The following is a 17,806-nucleotide window of genomic DNA, read 5'->3' as shown; positions in this document are numbered from 1 at the left end:
GCCATTTTTTCCTCCGCTCTGTGTCAGTGGGGAAGCCATACATTCATACTCCTTTCTCGGAGCGAATTGAGCATCCCCAGGCAGCACAGCAAACCATGGTGGCGACTAGGAGGCAACACAGCAAACCAGGACAACACAGAGGAAAATGCACCGACAAACTGCATGATATGCTATTCAATGTTGATTGAATTCCATGTATTTGCAATGGATGTTCCTAAAACAACACATTTAACATCATCATCATGCTGCTGCTGCTAGTCCTTTGATAGTCACCTGTCGGTCTCCTGTCCTTTCTGAAAGCCATAAAGATGACATTAGTCATTTAGATAACTTGTGTCCTCAATTACCATGAGATTACTGAAACTACCATGAATTTAAGAACATGGTAGAAATTAATCTAATCTGAATTTTAAAGCATTACTTTAGATCCCCTCCCTCTAAATGTATCAAACATTAGAAAGTGATGCTCCTGACTACTATACAAGTTTAAGAAGATAATATTGGTTTTAAAGAATTCAAAGCTATACATAAACAGCAACAGGCTCTTTAACCAAGGCACTGTTAGCCTAACATGTAAACTAGTTGTTCACACTAATCCTAATATTATCACTTAATATTAGAATATTTTATTTTTTAAAACATATTGATGTAAATACATACACATATTCATTTGTTCTATAAATATTGCAAATCAAAACCTTTATTCACTAATAATTACCAAACAATCGTAGTTCTATCTCCTGTTATCAATGCATTCACATTGCCCGCCATGAACTTCCGGGGAACGATCTATCTACATGAACCACGTGACGATAACTGTTTTTGGACTTCCGTTGTCGTAACTGGCGCTGAGACACGGTGTGTAAACAGCTACACGGAACAGCCGGGGAGAGGGGCTGCAGCAGGACGGCTTCTCCTTCGTTAATTTAATAACGGTGAATGGGAAAGCCTGTATGAAAGTCTTTGTGGCCTAGCAGAGTCTGGAAGAGAGGAGGTGTGTGGGTGTTTCATTGTGAGGAGGACGGAGGCAGGGAACCAGCTTGTCGGAGACCATGGCAGCGGTGTCCGTCGCGGAGGCTGATCCGGCGACCAGTGAAGGCGGAGTGGCTTTCACTGGCGTCCAGAGCCGGGGCTGGGATGAGTCTCAGCTCCGAAAATACTCTTTCCAAACCAAGCCCATCCCCAGACTGTCTCATGCAGACCCCAGAGCAGAGATCCTAATAAACAACGAGGTAAAGCCACTCAGATAGCTCAACTTTAATGTAGAGATCTGTATGTTTTTCAGCATGGAGACCTGCAGCACAATCCCTTTTATATAAGGTTATTGGTCAAAAGCATGAATTGGTGTGCAATATCTCATTAACATATAGAGAGGATGTGAAAGTAAAACGTTGCTATACAATTTACAAGTGTATTAACCCTAGCCTGGTTTTGAGTGAAGCACTTAGTAAAGGCTATTAAAGTCCTTCAAGGGAACATTATTATTATGTATCCTCGTTTAAAATAAGACACAAGAGAAAGGGATTTTTAACATTGGATATTCTGTTCTATAATTTAGTTTTTTAAATATTGCATACTGTATAGGCCTACTCCATTGGCCATTGCAATGGTTAATTGTTAAAACATAAATGTTATTCCTGTAATAAGATTTCTAGATTACCATTTGCAATGATTTGAAGCACTTGAGAAGGTAGTACCACACGTGAACCATGCTGTATAATGCTTACCTCTTTACTGAAGTTTATATTAACAAAATAAACCAATATACTGACAACAAGGAAGATCTTGAGTAGTTAAAATCAGGATACATGTAATAGTACATTGTTTTTTTAAATCTGACTTTTTCTTTGGAGTGTTTATAGTTTTGGAAATGCATAATGAAACATATTATAACTGCAAAGCTTATTGGGGTTTTCAAAAGTAATCCTCTTGGACAGTGGTTCCCAACCTGGGGGGCGCCAAAGGTCGCAGGGGGGGGGCGCCAGACCTCAGATGATTTGAAGCGAAATATCATATTTAGACTTTTCTTTTTTTTTTTTTTACTTCAAGTTAGTAACTATTATAGGCATAACAAGACAGAAATGTATAATTATTTTTTTAATAGACATTTTTCTTCTGCCCGTAAAGTGTCCAAACCAGGCTTTTCTGGATAAGCGCATTTTTAAAACATTGTCATTGTCCATGCCGGTTTCAGTTGGATTATTTGTCAAAGTTGCTCCGATCAGATTGGTCTCCTCCATTTTGTAGATTATTTACGACTTTTTAATCCACATAAACACATCGGCAAAATCCGGCTCACTTTGAGCATGTGTTTTAAACAGTTTAATCCCCTTGTGAATTGTTTCCACTTGCGCCGTCCTTTAATTTCTTCATACAGCGGGAATCCAAATGAATTAATCCTGAGTCCAATAACCATCAAAGTCACTCCAATAGTGCTCCTTAATTACGCTTTCATCCTCCTTTAACAAAATACTCCTCATTCATCCAGTTTGTGACAGTAGCTGTAGCATTTTTGAGACTTTTAAACTTGAATTACCGCTGTTGCGCCCCCCCTTGTGTGTGGGGGGGAAACTTCCAACAGGAGTCATTTGGGGGGGCTCTTGGGAAAAAAGGTTGGGAACCACTGCTCTTGGAGATGTCACATCAGGTAGTTTGACTCACCTGCTGAGCTGACATTTTTGTTGTTGCTTAGTCAGAAAAGCCATACCGTGGTGGGTTCAGTCACCAGTAGGCTATATGAACTCATGTGGATGTCCTCTTTCCCCTCTCATTTTTTGGTGAAAAATCAGTGGGTTAAGCGTCATGCTGCTTCCCTGATGGCTTCCACGGGATTGTAGCTGACATCCTCGTGGATTCATCTTCTTATTACAGACACATGCATTTCCTAACATTCGGTCTATATGCTGTAAAATGTATTATCTCTTCGATTTACACACGGCATCTATTGCACGTCTGTCCGTCCTGGGAGAGGGATCCCTCCTCTTTTGCTCTCCCTGAGGTTTCTCCCATTTCCCCCCCTTAAACTGTGGGTTTTCTCCGGAAGTTTTTCCTTGTACGTTGTTAGGGTCTAAGGATAGAGGGTTTCGTTTTTCTCATACTGATATTCTGAACAATCTGTGCTGTTGTATTTGCTGTAAAGTGTCTCTATAGGCTATTTTTATTATATGTACAGCACTTTTTGGCTCGACCAAAAATCGTTTATAAATGTGCTATATAAATAAAACTTGATTTGATTTTGAAACATGACAAATCATCCTGAACACATGAAGACATACAAAAAGAAACACACACCATTGCACTTGTGGTGACAAACCTCATCCCATGTCATAATTTTGTATTCATTATCAGAGTCAGATGGAGCGTTTCCCAGGATGGCTTCATGTTGAACAAAGACAACCTGATAGGGCAATAAAGCATATGGCTTTCATGGACGTGCAATACTACGTGCATTGTGACTTCTTATTGTACTTGTTTTAAAAGGAAATGCATATTCACCCCACCCTTAATGTAGTAATTAATATAGAGTGGACTTGTAAGCAAAGTTTGTTGTCTTGGGGTAATATGGGGTGCCATATTAAGTGTAGATAGGCTATAACATGATGGTGGCCAAAGCAGCTTGAAAAAGTTAGGAAGAGGCTTCATGAGGCTGGCTGCCTGCTGATAAAACAGTATATCAATTGATAGCGTTACAGGTATGTTGGTGCATTTTATGGTTAGGTGAAAAATCGCTTATTTTCTCATGATTGCAGAAAGCTACGCTGTACACATCATGTCATTATGTTAATTAACCACCAATTATGTTTATTGTGATGCAGGATCCTATTGACTTGAATAAAGCTAGTGCTTGTTGAGAATATGAAAAGAAACAGCCAGGAGTTTATTAAAGTGTCTCTTATCCAGATACAGGTGCACAAAGATGTTAGCATAGCTAGATTCTGTCTAGATGATCAGACCTGAAGCTTTCTCTTCTGTCTAATGATTCCTATTGTACAGGAATAGGAATCAGTTGTCATCAAAACTTCACAAAATGCTTCTGTATTTTCACTCAGTTTTGGATGATTCAAACCTACTATTTCCAGCTCTTGACAAATGGTTTACAAGAATAGCAAAACTCTTATGGAATTTTAACCCACGCACCACATTTGAATTTACATCAATATTGCTCAAGTGAAGTAAAAAGCATTTTCCAAGTTCAAGAAGGCAGAATATGTATTTTGTTTAACTGTTAAGGAAATTAATGTTCTTGCATAACCGCATTAAAAACATGTTTTTATGTATTGTCAGCGTTAACGTGGGCTGACTTTACTGGATTTGTACCTTCAACCTAATTGTAGATATTGTTTTTCACAATGAGATTCATAATTTGCATCCATATTTCAACAATTGTATTTCTTTAAGTCCTCAAAGTCTGCTTTCATGAAGTCATGAAGCTAAGCTAGTTAAGAAATAAAGTGTAAACTGAAATGTGCTGACAAAATAGGGGATGATGAGCAACACAATCAGTCAGGTCGAATACAAACGATTTGTTATTGTGTGCAATTTGCACTAATATAATGGAGGAGTTAAAGTGCAAGATAAAACCACATGCATGTAGCACTCTTATTCACCATTTGTTTACACTGTTATTGGTTTGGCCTCAGTGAAAAGGTAATTATCAAACGCTGTTTTGGGAATCTCATTGGTTAGTTCTAAACACTAACTGTGATACACTGATGAATAGATATCACATTAACTTGTAAAAAAAAAGGTTAGTTTCTATTGCGAACTTAACAGGGAAGTACACTGGTGAGAGTGCTATAAGAACAGCACTAATGTGTCTAAATATGGCTCGTCCACGTCGCCATATTAGATAACGTTAACTGTTTAAAAACATCCTTCTTGTACCCTGGGTAAACGCAACACGTATTCCTGTGCGCAACTGCGCATCCAATCTTATCCAGGCAGAATCAAGACCTAAGATACATTTGAGTTAGCCTGTTCAAAAAGACACACATAATGCTGATTTTACAACAAGCACAACATTATTCTAACTCTTTACCACCGCAGAGTCCGCGCGCTTTCGGGCAAAAGTGAAACACCGAGCCGGTGCAGAGCGAGAGAGATGAAGAGAGAGAGAGAGGGGGAGGGAGGGGGGTGGAGAGGGAATGCGTGCTGGTGTACGTTCAGTTGGTCACGTAGTCCTCGGAGTGTGTGCAATGCCATGGACTGCCGTATCGATGGACTCTGTCGTCATGTGTTGAGATATGTGCCTTTTTTGCACAGAAGTTTATAAAATACATATAATTACCAGTAGTTTGGGAATTTTGTGAAGAAAAGTGCCATACGCCATACGCTAGATGAAACAAGTGATATACACAATGTTCGCAGTAATATCTCTTTCTTTAAAATTATTACATATTTTATTTTATTATCAACTGTTATTACCATATTAACAATATGACTATTCATTTAAGGTGTATGCCACTATAGTACATTTAGAAAACCTTAAATCCCATAATAATGAAAGAACCAGTCCTTTAAATTATGTATGGAAAACCAGTGATCCCTTTCAGCAGTGCTTATTCTATAGTGCATTTGCTGCATTGTGCATTCACTTGTGTAAAGGCTTATTCTCATGACATAAACTAAACAAAGGCTTGTTGTAATATTATTGTATTATGTTTGTGTACATTGAAATGTTCTTTATCTGTTTTCAGGAGCCAGTGGTTTTAACAGACACAAACCTTGTCTATCCAGCACTCAAATGGGACATTGACTATCTCCAGGAGAACATTGGAAATGGAGACTTCTCTGTTTACACTGCACACAACCATAAATTCCTCTACTATGATGAAAAAAAAATGGCTAACTTTAAGAACTTTGTCCCCAAGTCAGAACGGATGGAAATGAAATTCTCGGAATTTGTAGAAAAAATGCACAAAACTGAGGAAATGGGAGGAGAGGAGAGGTAAGACACATTTATATATCTATAAATAAATTGGAACAAGAGTATGATATACGGTTTGTTTATATTAACTCCTGGGCTGATGCTTAATCACAACACAGTTGTCTCTTTGAAGCTTTGCCAGGCCAGGAACTAAATGTGACTGTGTTGCACATGTGCTTAACAATAAAGGGTGTTTTTGAAAACATAAATTGGCACAGGAAGATGGAGCAACAGACTAAGCATTTAGACGTGAGAATCAGGGGACTAGCCTGTTACTGTGCCCTGCAGCACACGTACAGATCACTTACTAAACCTGTTTGGCTCTCTGGTGCTTACAGTGGATCTTATCTCTTGAATTTTACTGTCCATTAATCATCACCAAATGTCATTTAACACCCTTTCAAACTGTAAATATTGTATCAGACTACTGGTATACATGAAAAACTGCAGTAAATATACAAAGAACAGACACTGAACATGTATTGCTTGAGCCAGGTGTGATTCACATGGGGGGGATTGGGCACATAAGAGGGGAACACATCTAGTGTGTGTGTGTGTGTGTGTGTGTGTGTGTGTGTGTGTGTGTGTGTGTGTGTGTGTGTGTGTGTGTGTGTGTGTGTGTGTGTGTGTGTGTGTGTGTGTGTGTGTGTGTGTGTGTGTGTGTGTGTGTGTGTGTGTGTGTGTGTGTGTGTGTGTGTGTGTGTGTGTGTGTGTGTGTGTGTGTGTGTGTGTGTGTGTGTGTGTGTGTGTGTGTGTGTGTGTGTGTGTGTGTGTGTGTGTGTGTGTGTGTGTGTGTGTGTGTGTGTGTGTGTGTGTGTGTGTGTGTGTGTGTGTGTGTGTGTGTGTGTGTGTGTGTGTGTGTGTGTGTGTGCGCTTTATCTGATCCGGATGGTTACTAATTCCTTTTCTCTATGGCGATCATTTTTAACCGGGAACACCATGGGTGTTACAACGTTGACTAAATCATCCAAAATTCAATGAAAGCGGTGATCAGCAATTTATATGTTCAAATGTCTACTGTGAAGGATATCATGAAGCCTTAATGCAATCGAATGTAAAACAAAAAAGTTATGATTGATGAAAGTATTAAATCGGTCAGATTTGACCCGAACACAACAGGAGGGTTAAAGAGATGTAGTCTGCTGAAACAGAAGTGCCTTGTAAACAAGCGTATACCCTGCAGACACATTAAGAGTAAAATGAGCTGCATTGCGACTTGTTTCATGTCTCATAGAGCAAAACAAGGTCGCTCATAAATGTTTTTTTTCTCATGCATTTCAAGGGTTTATCTGCAACAGACCCTGAATGACACAGTCGGGAAGAAGATAGTTGTTGACTTCCTTGGTTTCAACTGGAACTGGATCAACAAGCAGCAAGCCAAGAGAAACTGGGGACAGCTGACATCAAACCTGTTGCTCATAGGCATGGAGGGTAAGCACTCCTACAGGAAGCAGTGAGATTAGATTATATATACTTTATTGTTCCAAAATGTTGGAATTGTTCTGTTACAGCAGCTGTGAAGTCATTATACATGACTTAAAAGCGTTATTAAAAAGTAAATATGTTCATTTCAACAGCAGAACATATACTGTCTATCTATCGAGTATATATAGATTTATACATATACATAATAAGTTAGAATAACCATTAGTAGACCAACTTACTACTAAAAAAATATAATCATAGGATACTTTATACATAATACAAGTTGCTTATGTTCTGCTGTATAATGTGGGCCTCAATGTTTTTCAAAACGTAACATTTTCTGTGAATATTCTCTCCCCACAGGCAACGTGACACCAGCGCATTACGATGAGCAGCAGAACTTCTTCGCACAGATCAAAGGCCAGAAGAGATGCATCCTCTTCCCTCCAGACCAGTTTGAGTGTCTCTACCCGTACCCTGTGCACCACCCCTGTGACCGGCAGAGCCAAGTACGCAGCACAAACCTAGGGTTTAATAATATGTGAACTTGTAATAGCATAGTGGTAAAGATTTTTCACAGCAAAGTTCTCATAGAAAATTATGACTATTGAAGAAAGTGAAAAAGATAAATTGGTGGTATTTCCATAGACAAGAAAATGTATAAATACTTCATAAACTAGCACATTATTCAAAAGTAAGACTTTCCCTTTTACTTTTCCGACATTTGCGTTGAATTGCATCTTCATGTTTTGTTTACTTATCCGTAATTGTTTCCTTCTTAGGTTGATTTTGATAAGCCCGATTTTGAGAGGTTTCCAAATTTTACAAATGTTGTTGGCTATGAGACTATTGTGGGCCCCGGAGATGTGCTCTACATCCCGATGTATTGGTAAGATCTACGTCTGCATGGTCTTTCTAAAGAAATTATGTATTCCTTCTGTAGAAAAATGAGCTCCACCTCTATAACAGATGATTATCTCTAAGCATTGACTTTCTTGGATGCACTGCCAGCTGATGTTTATTTAATCTCTCTGGTTTCCAGTATGTTCTTTTTTATATTTAACGCCTCAACATGCTGTTAGAAAATGATTCATCAATGTTTTATTTGTATTTGTTGTTCAGGCTTTTGTTGATAGATATTTATGCTGTCAAATGTATAATACAGTTTCCATAGTTTAGCTAATGTGGAGCAGTGTGTGATGAATTTAGTTATCTATATTTATATTCTTTCCTCAGGTGGCATCATATTGAATCCCTGTTGAACGGTGGGGTGACGATCACTGTAAACTTCTGGTACAAAGTATGTATATTTGAGCCTTTGTCACTTTAACTTTGTGTTATCATGTTGCTTTATGATCACTCACTTATGTGTTCCTTTTGTTCAGGGTGCCTCCACACCAAAGAGGATAGAGTACCCGCTGCGAGCTCATCAGAAGGTGGCCATCATGAGAAATATTGAGAAAATGCTGGGAGAAGCACTTGGAGACACACAAGAGGTAAAAGCACCTCCTATTATACCATCTTAACAAACTCCTTCCTATCATCAGCTGCATAAGTCACACACTATGGTCCAAAGTCACTTTCTAGAACATCAAATCAGATCCACATTTAGGTCACCGGTTATGAAATTAACATCCATTACATGAAATCCCCGGGGCATGCTGACCCTTCCAGCAACCTAATTACTGTGAATATTTATGGCGTACCTGATTTAGTACAAAAGAAAGATCTATGCATTCTGGGACCATGCAATACGTCTGACAATGTGAAGTAGCCTTTCTTAACCAACAGTCCACTTGTTTCCCTGTAGGTCGGACCTTTACTGAAAACGATGATCAACGGGCGATATGACCAGGATCACAGTTAGACACTCTACTTTGGAAAGCAGCTTTGGTTTGCTGTGTGGAAGTCTGACTTTGGAGCTCCATATCATTGCACGGCAAGCGGACATTTTAAAACCATTCTGCTTCAGTGGTCTCCCAGTGCCATCTGACTACTTTAAGGAGAATGTGCCCTTCTTGAAGAAGTCTTTTGTCCTTAAATAGCAGGCCTAATTTGGCTTAAGTCTAGACATATTCATGTGAAACAATGTTTTCACAACATTCTCATAATTCACGTTTTTCAACCAGTTGATAAGTTGTGTGCGTTTGGTACCTTTTAAACAACCTCTTTACTTTACTAGTGGATGAGTCGTGGAATATAATCGTGAATGCAAACTTAAATGCAGTACATTTCTTATTCAAATGTAATCACTCAGTTGTGGGTAAACTTACAAAGTGTGGAGGGATCATATTGTATTCTCCATCTTTATCACATATTTGCTTCAGAAAGATCACAGTTCTTTAAAGTGTTTACAAAATATTTATCCACGCATCTCCACGCCTTACTACATGCTTTTTGGGAAGGGATCTGCACACATTTTCCGTTTCAGTGAAGACAGCATAGGCATGGTAATAAAACACATGAGGACAGTGAGAAGACCTAAGGTTTTCATTGTCATAACTACACTGTAGCATGACAATAAAAGCCTTGAAACACTGGGATGAGTATGATCAAAAAACATGTGTGGGAAAGAATATGTGACTGCTTGCAGCTAAAATGTTAAAGCCGAGCAATGCTGCTTTATGTGAATTTATGTTCTTGCTTGTTTGATTTATTTGACTTTATGAATGTGTTTTTCCGAGTACCAGTAATAGGCGAGGGAACACTGAAAAGTAAGACACTGCAAATTTTTTTGCAAATACAGTTAACTTATCAAGAAAACATTGCCTGCATTTGCTTTTTTTGTATTTTATTTAAGTTTCAAATGGTATAAGTGGTTAACCTGAACAGATTACAATTTTGATTAATGTCTCTTATCAAAAGACTGAAGTAGCAATGCCCTCTGCTGGGATGTAGCTTACTGTATGTATCAGCCATTGCATTGCAACGCTATGATTGCAACATTAAATGCCATCTAGTGGTGAAGTTGTCTAGTTACCTGGTCCATGCACTATAGTGCTGCATTTCAAATATTCACTGTGCTCTATTAAATGCAGAGGGATCTGAGATGAAATCTCCTTGTGATGTGTTCAAAAGTTTGATTCCACTTGGAAACCTGTACGTGCTCTTGATTTCTGTCGGTTTACAATCCTTGGAAATGCACGTATGTTTTGCTTACATGCAACATTACTTAAAAATACTTAGTAAAGTAAAAGCAACGGGGATTGCTGTTTTATTTTCAGGTTAAAAGTGCACTTCAGAAATGTTTAAAGAATGTGCATTAAAAAAAAAAGGGGACAATAATTTCACGTGTTGTGCTGATTGTGCCAAACCAACAAACACACCAGGAGACAGCCTCTCCATATTCAGAACTCTTTGTCCTCCTGACACTGAAGTGAACTATAAAAACCTCAACATCCATCATTTTAAGAATATACACGTGCTAGCATTGTGCATATCTTTTTCTTACAAATCACAAGATCATGAAAAAGAAATACTTCTTCCTTAAAAATGTTTTATTTATGATGTAAGACTGATGTTTCTCTCCCCTATTGCTAGGTTGATCCTGTTTACTGTGTGTGCATCGCACAACATGTTATGACTTGATTTTTTTGTTTGTTTTCACTCTGGTATTAAACAGCTTTAAAGGTGAGATTGACAAGGGTTCATAGATAGAGTTGGTTTAATTGATACAAGCCTGTTTTGTTGTTTGAACAGACAGTATGTGCTCTCCTTGTTCCTATGAATAAAGTTTGTTTTCAAACTTCAACACAACCGAGTCCTGAATGATGTGATGGTTTATATACACAAAGCTATGAATTCAAAATATTTGAACGCGTGAACAATTAAAAAAAACACAATGTGAATGATATATAAAAATTAATATTTATTTACTACAAATTGTGCGTTAGTTTTCTCGTAGCGCAGTGTTCAAACTCTGAAAAAAACTTGACTTGGGAGTTTTATAAAGTAACTAAAGACACGTTTGCTGCAGTAACAACACATCTTTTCAACACTCATTGCATTACAACTACCTCAGAAGAACCACCAATCAAAAACAATACTTACAGTTGCCAGTTATAGTTGTACAGTGGAACACAACAAAAAACAGTATATATTTGGAAAAAACCCACAAAAAAACTCCTGACTAACCCATTTATCCCAATACAACTGACGAGAATAAAATGAGAAACCAATCATAATCAAAATCTCCACAACCAACAATTACAAGCGAAGCAAAATTCACGACACAAATGAGATGAGAGGAGCTGTGATAGAGGACCAACATCATGTTAGCAGACCTTTAAAGCACACAACGGCCCTCTTCACAATAAATACTTGATTGGAGAATTTGCAATTCTAAACAGCTTTACTAAAAATAGAGATAATTCTATTGGAACAAACTTCAAAATCAAGTCCTTCGGCAGCATGTTTCGCTTAACATTTAGCGGGCAACCACAGTGCTCCATTTTAATATGTCAAAAATGATAGTGCTGTAACAGTTTCTGCACCTCTTGAGACTTGAATTTGTTGTGCTAGAAAATTAATTAGCATTTAATCAGGACTTCGAGTGTTAGCAGCAGAGCTACTTGTGATGAGGACAATTCAAGGTTGAACTTATCCGCCTCCAAAGCACACAACCTTGTTCACCATAGATCTCCTGAAAAAGCTATCGGAATAATTTTGCTAAAATCTGGAACAAATTGATAAAAAAACACAGATTTGTTCGCAACGTTATCCAGATAATCGTTGTTTTGAGTCGACACTCGGTACTGAAATGATGGTCTTATTCTAGTAAAATAAACTGTGGGTTCAATTTAAGTAACATTTCAACTAAATCCCTAACTCAGGGGAACCATAAATACATTCTTAGGTGAGGAATGCTGAAGATAGCCCCTGTAGAAATTGGCATTAAAAAAAGTTTCAGAAAATACTTTTTATTTAAAAAACATTTTGTAGCACAACAAATTGTCCCATTCATAAGGATTGACCGAGCCTTTTCCCAGCACTGTATTCCTGGATGATGTAAAAATATAATTTTAAATGAAATTGGCATCAATGATATATATTTACATGAAAATGCATGACTTGAAATGTCTAGAAGAAGCTCTACAGCACCATAAGATCTTATTTACAGGAATGATAATAGATCCACCTCGACAACGTCATGATAATTAATCTATATCCTCGTTTGGGAGTGAACATAAATAAATGAAGAGGTAAAAAAGGACAATAATGTCAGTGCAACATCAGACCTGCTGAGATGGCAACAAGTAGATTCTGATTAGGTTAGGCTGTTACACGAGAACACAAGTTACAACATCCTCACCAAAATATCACACATTTTAAAAGCTTCTCAAGCAACTGAAACACTGATTTAATGTTTTAACCAAGGCATAAAATGGCAACACAATTTCAAAATAAGCCACTGACACACCTACAAATATATGTTCCTATACTTGAGCCAAATTAACTTAATAAATAACATAAAAGTGTAAACAGTAGCTGCTCTTACACTGTTGTGCTCATCATCAATGGAATCTGTACTTTCGTGCAGGCTTCAGGTTGACATACGTCTTCTTCATGTCCTCTTCGTCATCTTTCTTCACCAGCTGATAGCGCTCTCCTTTTGTGGTTACCACCTGGTTACCGTGGTACCGAACTAGCTTCTTCGGAGCCTGTAAAAAAAACCACCAGGATAAGGGTTTTAATGCATGAAACATATGTAACTATGGTATAATTACATTTTAAATGGAGGATAACTTACCTCTTTAGGGGGCAAAGGCCTGTGTGTTTTTTTATCTTCATCCCTGTCAACCAACATGTACCTATGGAGAAGAAACATAATCATACAAATAGCAACAAAGAAGTGAGGCCAGCTCTACTCTCCACAGGATGATAGCAATCTTACTCACTTCTCAAGGATGCTCTCTTTAAGTTTTTGGTCTGGCACTGAGGAAATACTCTTCCCGGGGTTTACCTGAGACAACAGAACACCATTAAATCACACTGCATAACACACACAGTGGCAGTGTTTCAATGTGTAGCATTTACTCACGTTAAGAGGAGTTTGGCTGAGTTGGACGTCGCCCTCTATGATAAGGCGCACAGCTTCCTCGATGTCTCCTTTGGCAATACACAGGGCGCTGCGAGCATCGGACAGACTGCACTTTGGAAACATTTCCAACAGATGCTGCTCCTGGGACTCCCACTTAGACACTGGTTGCTGGACATTTACACGAAGTTATTAGCTCCAAATTACATTATTGCTAACTACATCAACAGTGGGTCACACAATGAGAAAACGTAAAATGAAAGTAAAGGAAATATTGTGCTGAAATGATTACCTTGGCAGTGGCGCCCTCTGTCTGTGTTTTAAGGCACTGCGTTTCCGCTGGTGGAGGTTCACTGGGCAGGGTGGGGGGTTTCAAGGAAATCTCTTTTGTCCTTGCCTTAAGCTCAACAATTTCTTCATAGGAAACAAATTCACATCAGAATACTGTAGTACAACTGTTAGCTGATGATCCAATATTATAAAAAAAACATTTGGAAAAGTTGCCGCATGTATTAGAAATAATAAAAATGTAAAGAAAAATAGTACCTGAGGTCCGAGCAGTTGCCAGTTTTGAAGCTAGATTGAACATCATTTCACAGACCTTGACACTGCAAATATAAAACATAATTGTAGGAACAACAAACGTTGGAGTTATGTAATAGAACACAGTGTAACTGCCTGTTTACCTGTCAATTTCAGCAAAGCCAGGTATGTAAGCTTCTAGCATTTCTGCAAAGTCCTCCACGTCTAAGTTCTCCTCGACACTCTGCTCGGAGCCCAGATCCTCCAGGACTCCAGTGATGTAAAACAGAAGAACATCATCCAGTGTGCTGCATTGAGCGGTAAAAAAAGAGGTTATTGTAAGACTGACTTTTTTGTAAAGATTCTACGAAAGTTGGGCAATTGTTTACCTGAGATCTGCGTCAGGAATGTAAGCCTGAATAAATTCGTACATCACACTGTGGATGATTTTGTGGAGTTCCATTGCGATCTCCTTTTGTGCAATAGAGAAATAAAGGGTCAGTAGTGCTGGAGTTCAGCTACAGAGAGTCAAGGCAGTTATAGTGAGCAGCACCAGTGGTGGAAAAAGTATTCCGATTCTTTACTTGAATAAAAGTACTAATACAACAATGCAAAAATACTCAATTTCAAGTAAAAGTACAGCATCGAGAATGGTACTCAGGTAAAAGTATTGAAGTACGATGAGTAAAATGTACTTTAAAGTATTGGAAGAAAAATAATCATTGCAGAAAAAGCTTAAACAATATTTAAGTATGTTAAAGAAAAAGCAGCAAATCTTCCCATTTAAAAAGATGGAACTTTTTTATATTTTTAACCAAAAAACTTGCCACCCATGGATTTAGTTACTTACAGTAAGTATAACGTTGGACAGTTTAATTTATAACAAAACAATCATATTTAAACGTTTTTCCAAATATTGTGTGTCAAAATCGTCAACTTATAAAGTAACTAGTAAACAAATCTGTAAAAGCAATGTAGTGGAGTAAAAAGTACCAACATTTGCTTCCAAAATGTAGTAGAGCAAAAGTATAAAGAAGTATAAATTAGAAGATGTACTTAGTTACTTTCCACAACCGAGGAGACGCGACTGCAAACTTTGAATAACCAAAAACAACAGTTGTCCTTCGTGTACACATGTTGCTTAGCTCAGACCAAACGTCCCATGAAGATGTTGTAAAAGCATTTATTATGAAAGCTTGGTGATGAGATTTTGCTGCCACACCTCGCTGTCGCGATAGGTGAGTGTTGACTTTTACGACCCACCGAAAGTTACTGAACTTCTAATTTGGGGGTTTTGATTAATTTCACCACAAATCGACAGGCCTGGATGCAACTACAACACACATTTGAATAGTCGACGCACTCCAAAATCAAAGTAAGTATTAAAGTGACAGTGACCCAAACGTTACAAAGATAATTATACATGTAGCTTATAACACCAACCACGTGTGTTGCCCCACACTCATAACGTTAGGTTAACAACACTCCTAGTGTTATGCATTTGTTGGCCACACATTACTTGGACATTACATATAATTAGCAGCTAACCTAGCTAACGTAATGTTTAATAAACAACGACACCGTTAAGCTACAATTTGCTAAAGTTAAACCGTTGCAGGCGTGTGTTATCATCCACCACAAACAGCCAATTGTTCCATGCACCGTCATAAATGACTTAACATTATCATTGTGTATTCGTCAATGCGGTTACAGTAGCCTACATCATTGTTTCCTGGAGAAATAACGGTAGGTTGCTAAGGCTAGTTATTGTTAGCAACTGCAAGCTAACGTGTTCTATGCTAAACCAACCTCGTTAATTAACGCTATACCGGACCGAATGTGAATGGAGTTAAACTTACTGTGGCAGATATTATAGGGACATGAAGCTCACAGTTACCCCCAAATGTGTGAAGGGGATGGTGTTTGCGTGCTATCCGTGCTGCTGGTTAGCCTGCACGATTCAAAACACTAGCACGTCACATCCTTTGTAAACAGTCTGGTTAACTGCAGCTGTTTGAATGTCTGTGCAGCTGCGAAGTTATTGTTTAAAATTGATTCGAAATTATGGTTTTAGCTAAGAATAGATTATGTTTTGTTTTCTGTAAAGACACAGAAGTATTTTTGATTGATTATTCACTGACTTCTGTTCTGACCTTTATATACTGCTTCTGACACAGACCAGTCACTACTGAGGGACTGATGATTAGCAACTACAAAAAATAGATAATTCATTTAATCATTCGAGTATTTTTTAAGTAAAATTGCCCCAAAGTTGCTTTGCTTTGTTATTCTCTGTTTTGTTTAATTACACAATCGATATCTTCGGGTTTCAAGAATAAAGGATGTCACTTTGGGCTCGCACCTTTTTCATGAATCAACCAACTATGTAAATAATTGGCAGTTGCTGCCCTTAGTTGATTTTTTGCAAAGATTATCATGTTTTGAAGCTTTTTTTAATCCCTAAATTACCTCTTTATTTCAGTTTAATCTCTAAAGCTAAAATTATTTAAACTATAGTTATTGCAAGTTAAGTTTTAGGGCAACAAAAAACTGGATCTCAGTAAAGTATAAGCCAATTTACTTTTTGGGTTTGTCAAAATGCAGGACTCAAAAACAAACAAAGTTAAATCCAATAGGTTAAACGATCTCTACACTAATGACTGAGTCTTGAATAAATTATACTGCTTCTCAATAAAAGCTGCATCAGAAACATATACTAATGACTCTAATATGTTACAATCTGTTTCAAATTAACAAATAAATAAACAGCAAACATGTTTGATAAAGTCTTTGTTCTTAATAAACGTGACACTGTCTGTGACCCACCTATCCTGACTCAGTGTCTGAGCACTGGTCTAGTCTTCATTAGGCCGGTAAATAGTCTACTCTCACTTGGACTTTATCTTATATATTTTGCCAGAAGCATACATAGTTGATGATCAAGGTGTTACCTGAGGCAACATCAATGATGTCATCAGATCCTGCTCTCAGTTTCCTCCGCCTGTGTTGGTATTATAGCAGATATGTACCTGTAAATCATTAATGCCCATTCAATTGTTTCCCTGCTCCCTAGATCTCTTGCTGGCTGTAGTATTTCATGGGGGATATATAGTACGCGTCGCTGATAAAACAAGCACGAACAATTCTAAACTTGGCTGAACTCTGTTTCAACTCTGAGATCATGGCTAGATGGGTGGAGCTGAGGTATCGGAGGAGAGCGTGTAAAATACAGCAAATGAGAGCATCTCGGTTTTCTGTGTCAGGAGCTGATACTGAGAAGAGTCCTGCAACCAACACACGCTAACAATCACACACACATACTCAGGGGCATACTGTAACATCATGCTTACACTCGGAGTAATATATACAGACTCAAGCTTCAGCCAACATTTGATTACACCTTTACATACAAGCCAATTCTTGACTGCAGTGTCACACTTAACCCATAACAAACATGAATTATGCAAAGCCACCCTGGATCCCATAATCATATACAGTATTTAATCTTTACCATTGCAGCATTTAGTGGTAAATATTACTGCCTGTCATGTCAGACATACTCAGGCTGACGTTTTTTTCTTCTTCTTATTTTAAAGTAAAGTGTGTCCCAACACTAGATGGCAGCATTGAGTCATTATTGACAGCAGGAACTTATCAGGAGCTGCAGGTCGCTTTTGACACCTTCCATTAGTAACAAAACAACAAAAGAGATTTACTACTTATGTCAGATACGCCATAGTTTAAACTTTATAGCATCTCGGGATGAAATACTAGTATTGATATGTTCTAAACAGACTTATTCAATCTCTAACACACTTTACATTTAATACAGAGAGGTTGCGAGTTCACCAGTGCAGTAGTAACATACTTGTACTTACATTTGATCAGCTGCCATT

General features: G+C 38.0%; 2 protein-coding genes across 3 annotated transcripts; one reads left to right on the top strand and one right to left on the bottom strand.

Annotated features, from left to right (window-relative positions):
* The first annotated feature begins 828 nt into the window (after nucleotides 1-828).
* hif1an (hypoxia inducible factor 1 subunit alpha inhibitor) lies at nucleotides 829-12,473 on the top strand. The gene is made up of 8 exons (XM_034100367.2): nucleotides 829-1,232; nucleotides 5,697-5,947; nucleotides 7,209-7,357; nucleotides 7,715-7,860; nucleotides 8,134-8,240; nucleotides 8,588-8,651; nucleotides 8,737-8,847; nucleotides 9,162-12,473. Exons 1-8 carry the CDS (start codon nucleotides 1,053-1,055, stop codon nucleotides 9,216-9,218), a joined length of 1,065 nt encoding a protein of 354 aa, XP_033956258.1. The 5' UTR covers nucleotides 829-1,052; the 3' UTR covers nucleotides 9,219-12,473.
* On the bottom strand, nucleotides 11,196-15,917 carry cuedc2 (CUE domain containing 2). 2 transcript variants are annotated; one of them, XM_034100369.1, is made up of 10 exons: nucleotides 15,770-15,917; nucleotides 14,300-14,382; nucleotides 14,075-14,218; nucleotides 13,935-13,996; nucleotides 13,681-13,802; nucleotides 13,392-13,559; nucleotides 13,249-13,313; nucleotides 13,101-13,161; nucleotides 12,849-13,011; nucleotides 11,196-12,349 (listed from the first exon to the last, which is right to left on the bottom strand). In XM_034100369.1, the coding sequence occupies exons 2-9, from the start codon at nucleotides 14,371-14,373 to the stop codon at nucleotides 12,865-12,867; spliced, it is 843 nt and encodes a 280-aa protein (XP_033956260.1). In that variant the 5' UTR covers nucleotides 14,374-14,382; nucleotides 15,770-15,917; the 3' UTR covers nucleotides 11,196-12,349; nucleotides 12,849-12,864. The 2 variants fall into 2 exon arrangements, with proteins under 2 accessions (XP_033956260.1, XP_033956259.1); XM_034100368.2 differs by having other exon boundaries at nucleotides 11,196-13,011.
* Between the last annotated feature and the right edge of the window lie 1,889 nt (nucleotides 15,918-17,806).

The sequence above is a fragment of the Pseudochaenichthys georgianus genome, chromosome 15 (assembly GCF_902827115.2).
Source record: "Pseudochaenichthys georgianus chromosome 15, fPseGeo1.2, whole genome shotgun sequence".
In the NCBI taxonomy this organism is placed as follows: Eukaryota; Metazoa; Chordata; class Actinopteri; order Perciformes; family Channichthyidae; genus Pseudochaenichthys; species Pseudochaenichthys georgianus.
Note: the sequence above shows the minus strand (reverse complement) of the source record. Positions and strands in the feature narration are given on the sequence as shown.

What these genes read in the sequence shown, in the direction of transcription:
- cuedc2 (XM_034100368.2), bottom strand. Translation starts at nt 14,373, where the DNA reads ATGGAACTCCACAAAATCATCCACAGTGTGATGTACGAATTTATTCAG. An exon ending in ATTCCTGACGCAGATCTCAG is followed by an intron (nt 14,219 to 14,299) that starts GTAAACAATTGC and finishes CGCTCAATGCAG; the next exon opens with CACACTGGATGATGTTCTTC. An exon ending in GGCTTTGCTGAAATTGACAG is followed by an intron (nt 13,997 to 14,074) that starts GTAAACAGGCAG and finishes TTATATTTGCAG; the next exon opens with TGTCAAGGTCTGTGAAATGA.
- hif1an (XM_034100367.2), top strand. Translation starts at nt 1,053, where the DNA reads ATGGCAGCGGTGTCCGTCGCGGAGGCTGATCCGGCGACCAGTGAAGGC. An exon ending in GAAATGGGAGGAGAGGAGAG is followed by an intron (nt 5,948 to 7,208) that starts GTAAGACACATT and finishes ATGCATTTCAAG; the next exon opens with GGTTTATCTGCAACAGACCC. An exon ending in CACTTGGAGACACACAAGAG is followed by an intron (nt 8,848 to 9,161) that starts GTAAAAGCACCT and finishes GTTTCCCTGTAG; the next exon opens with GTCGGACCTTTACTGAAAAC.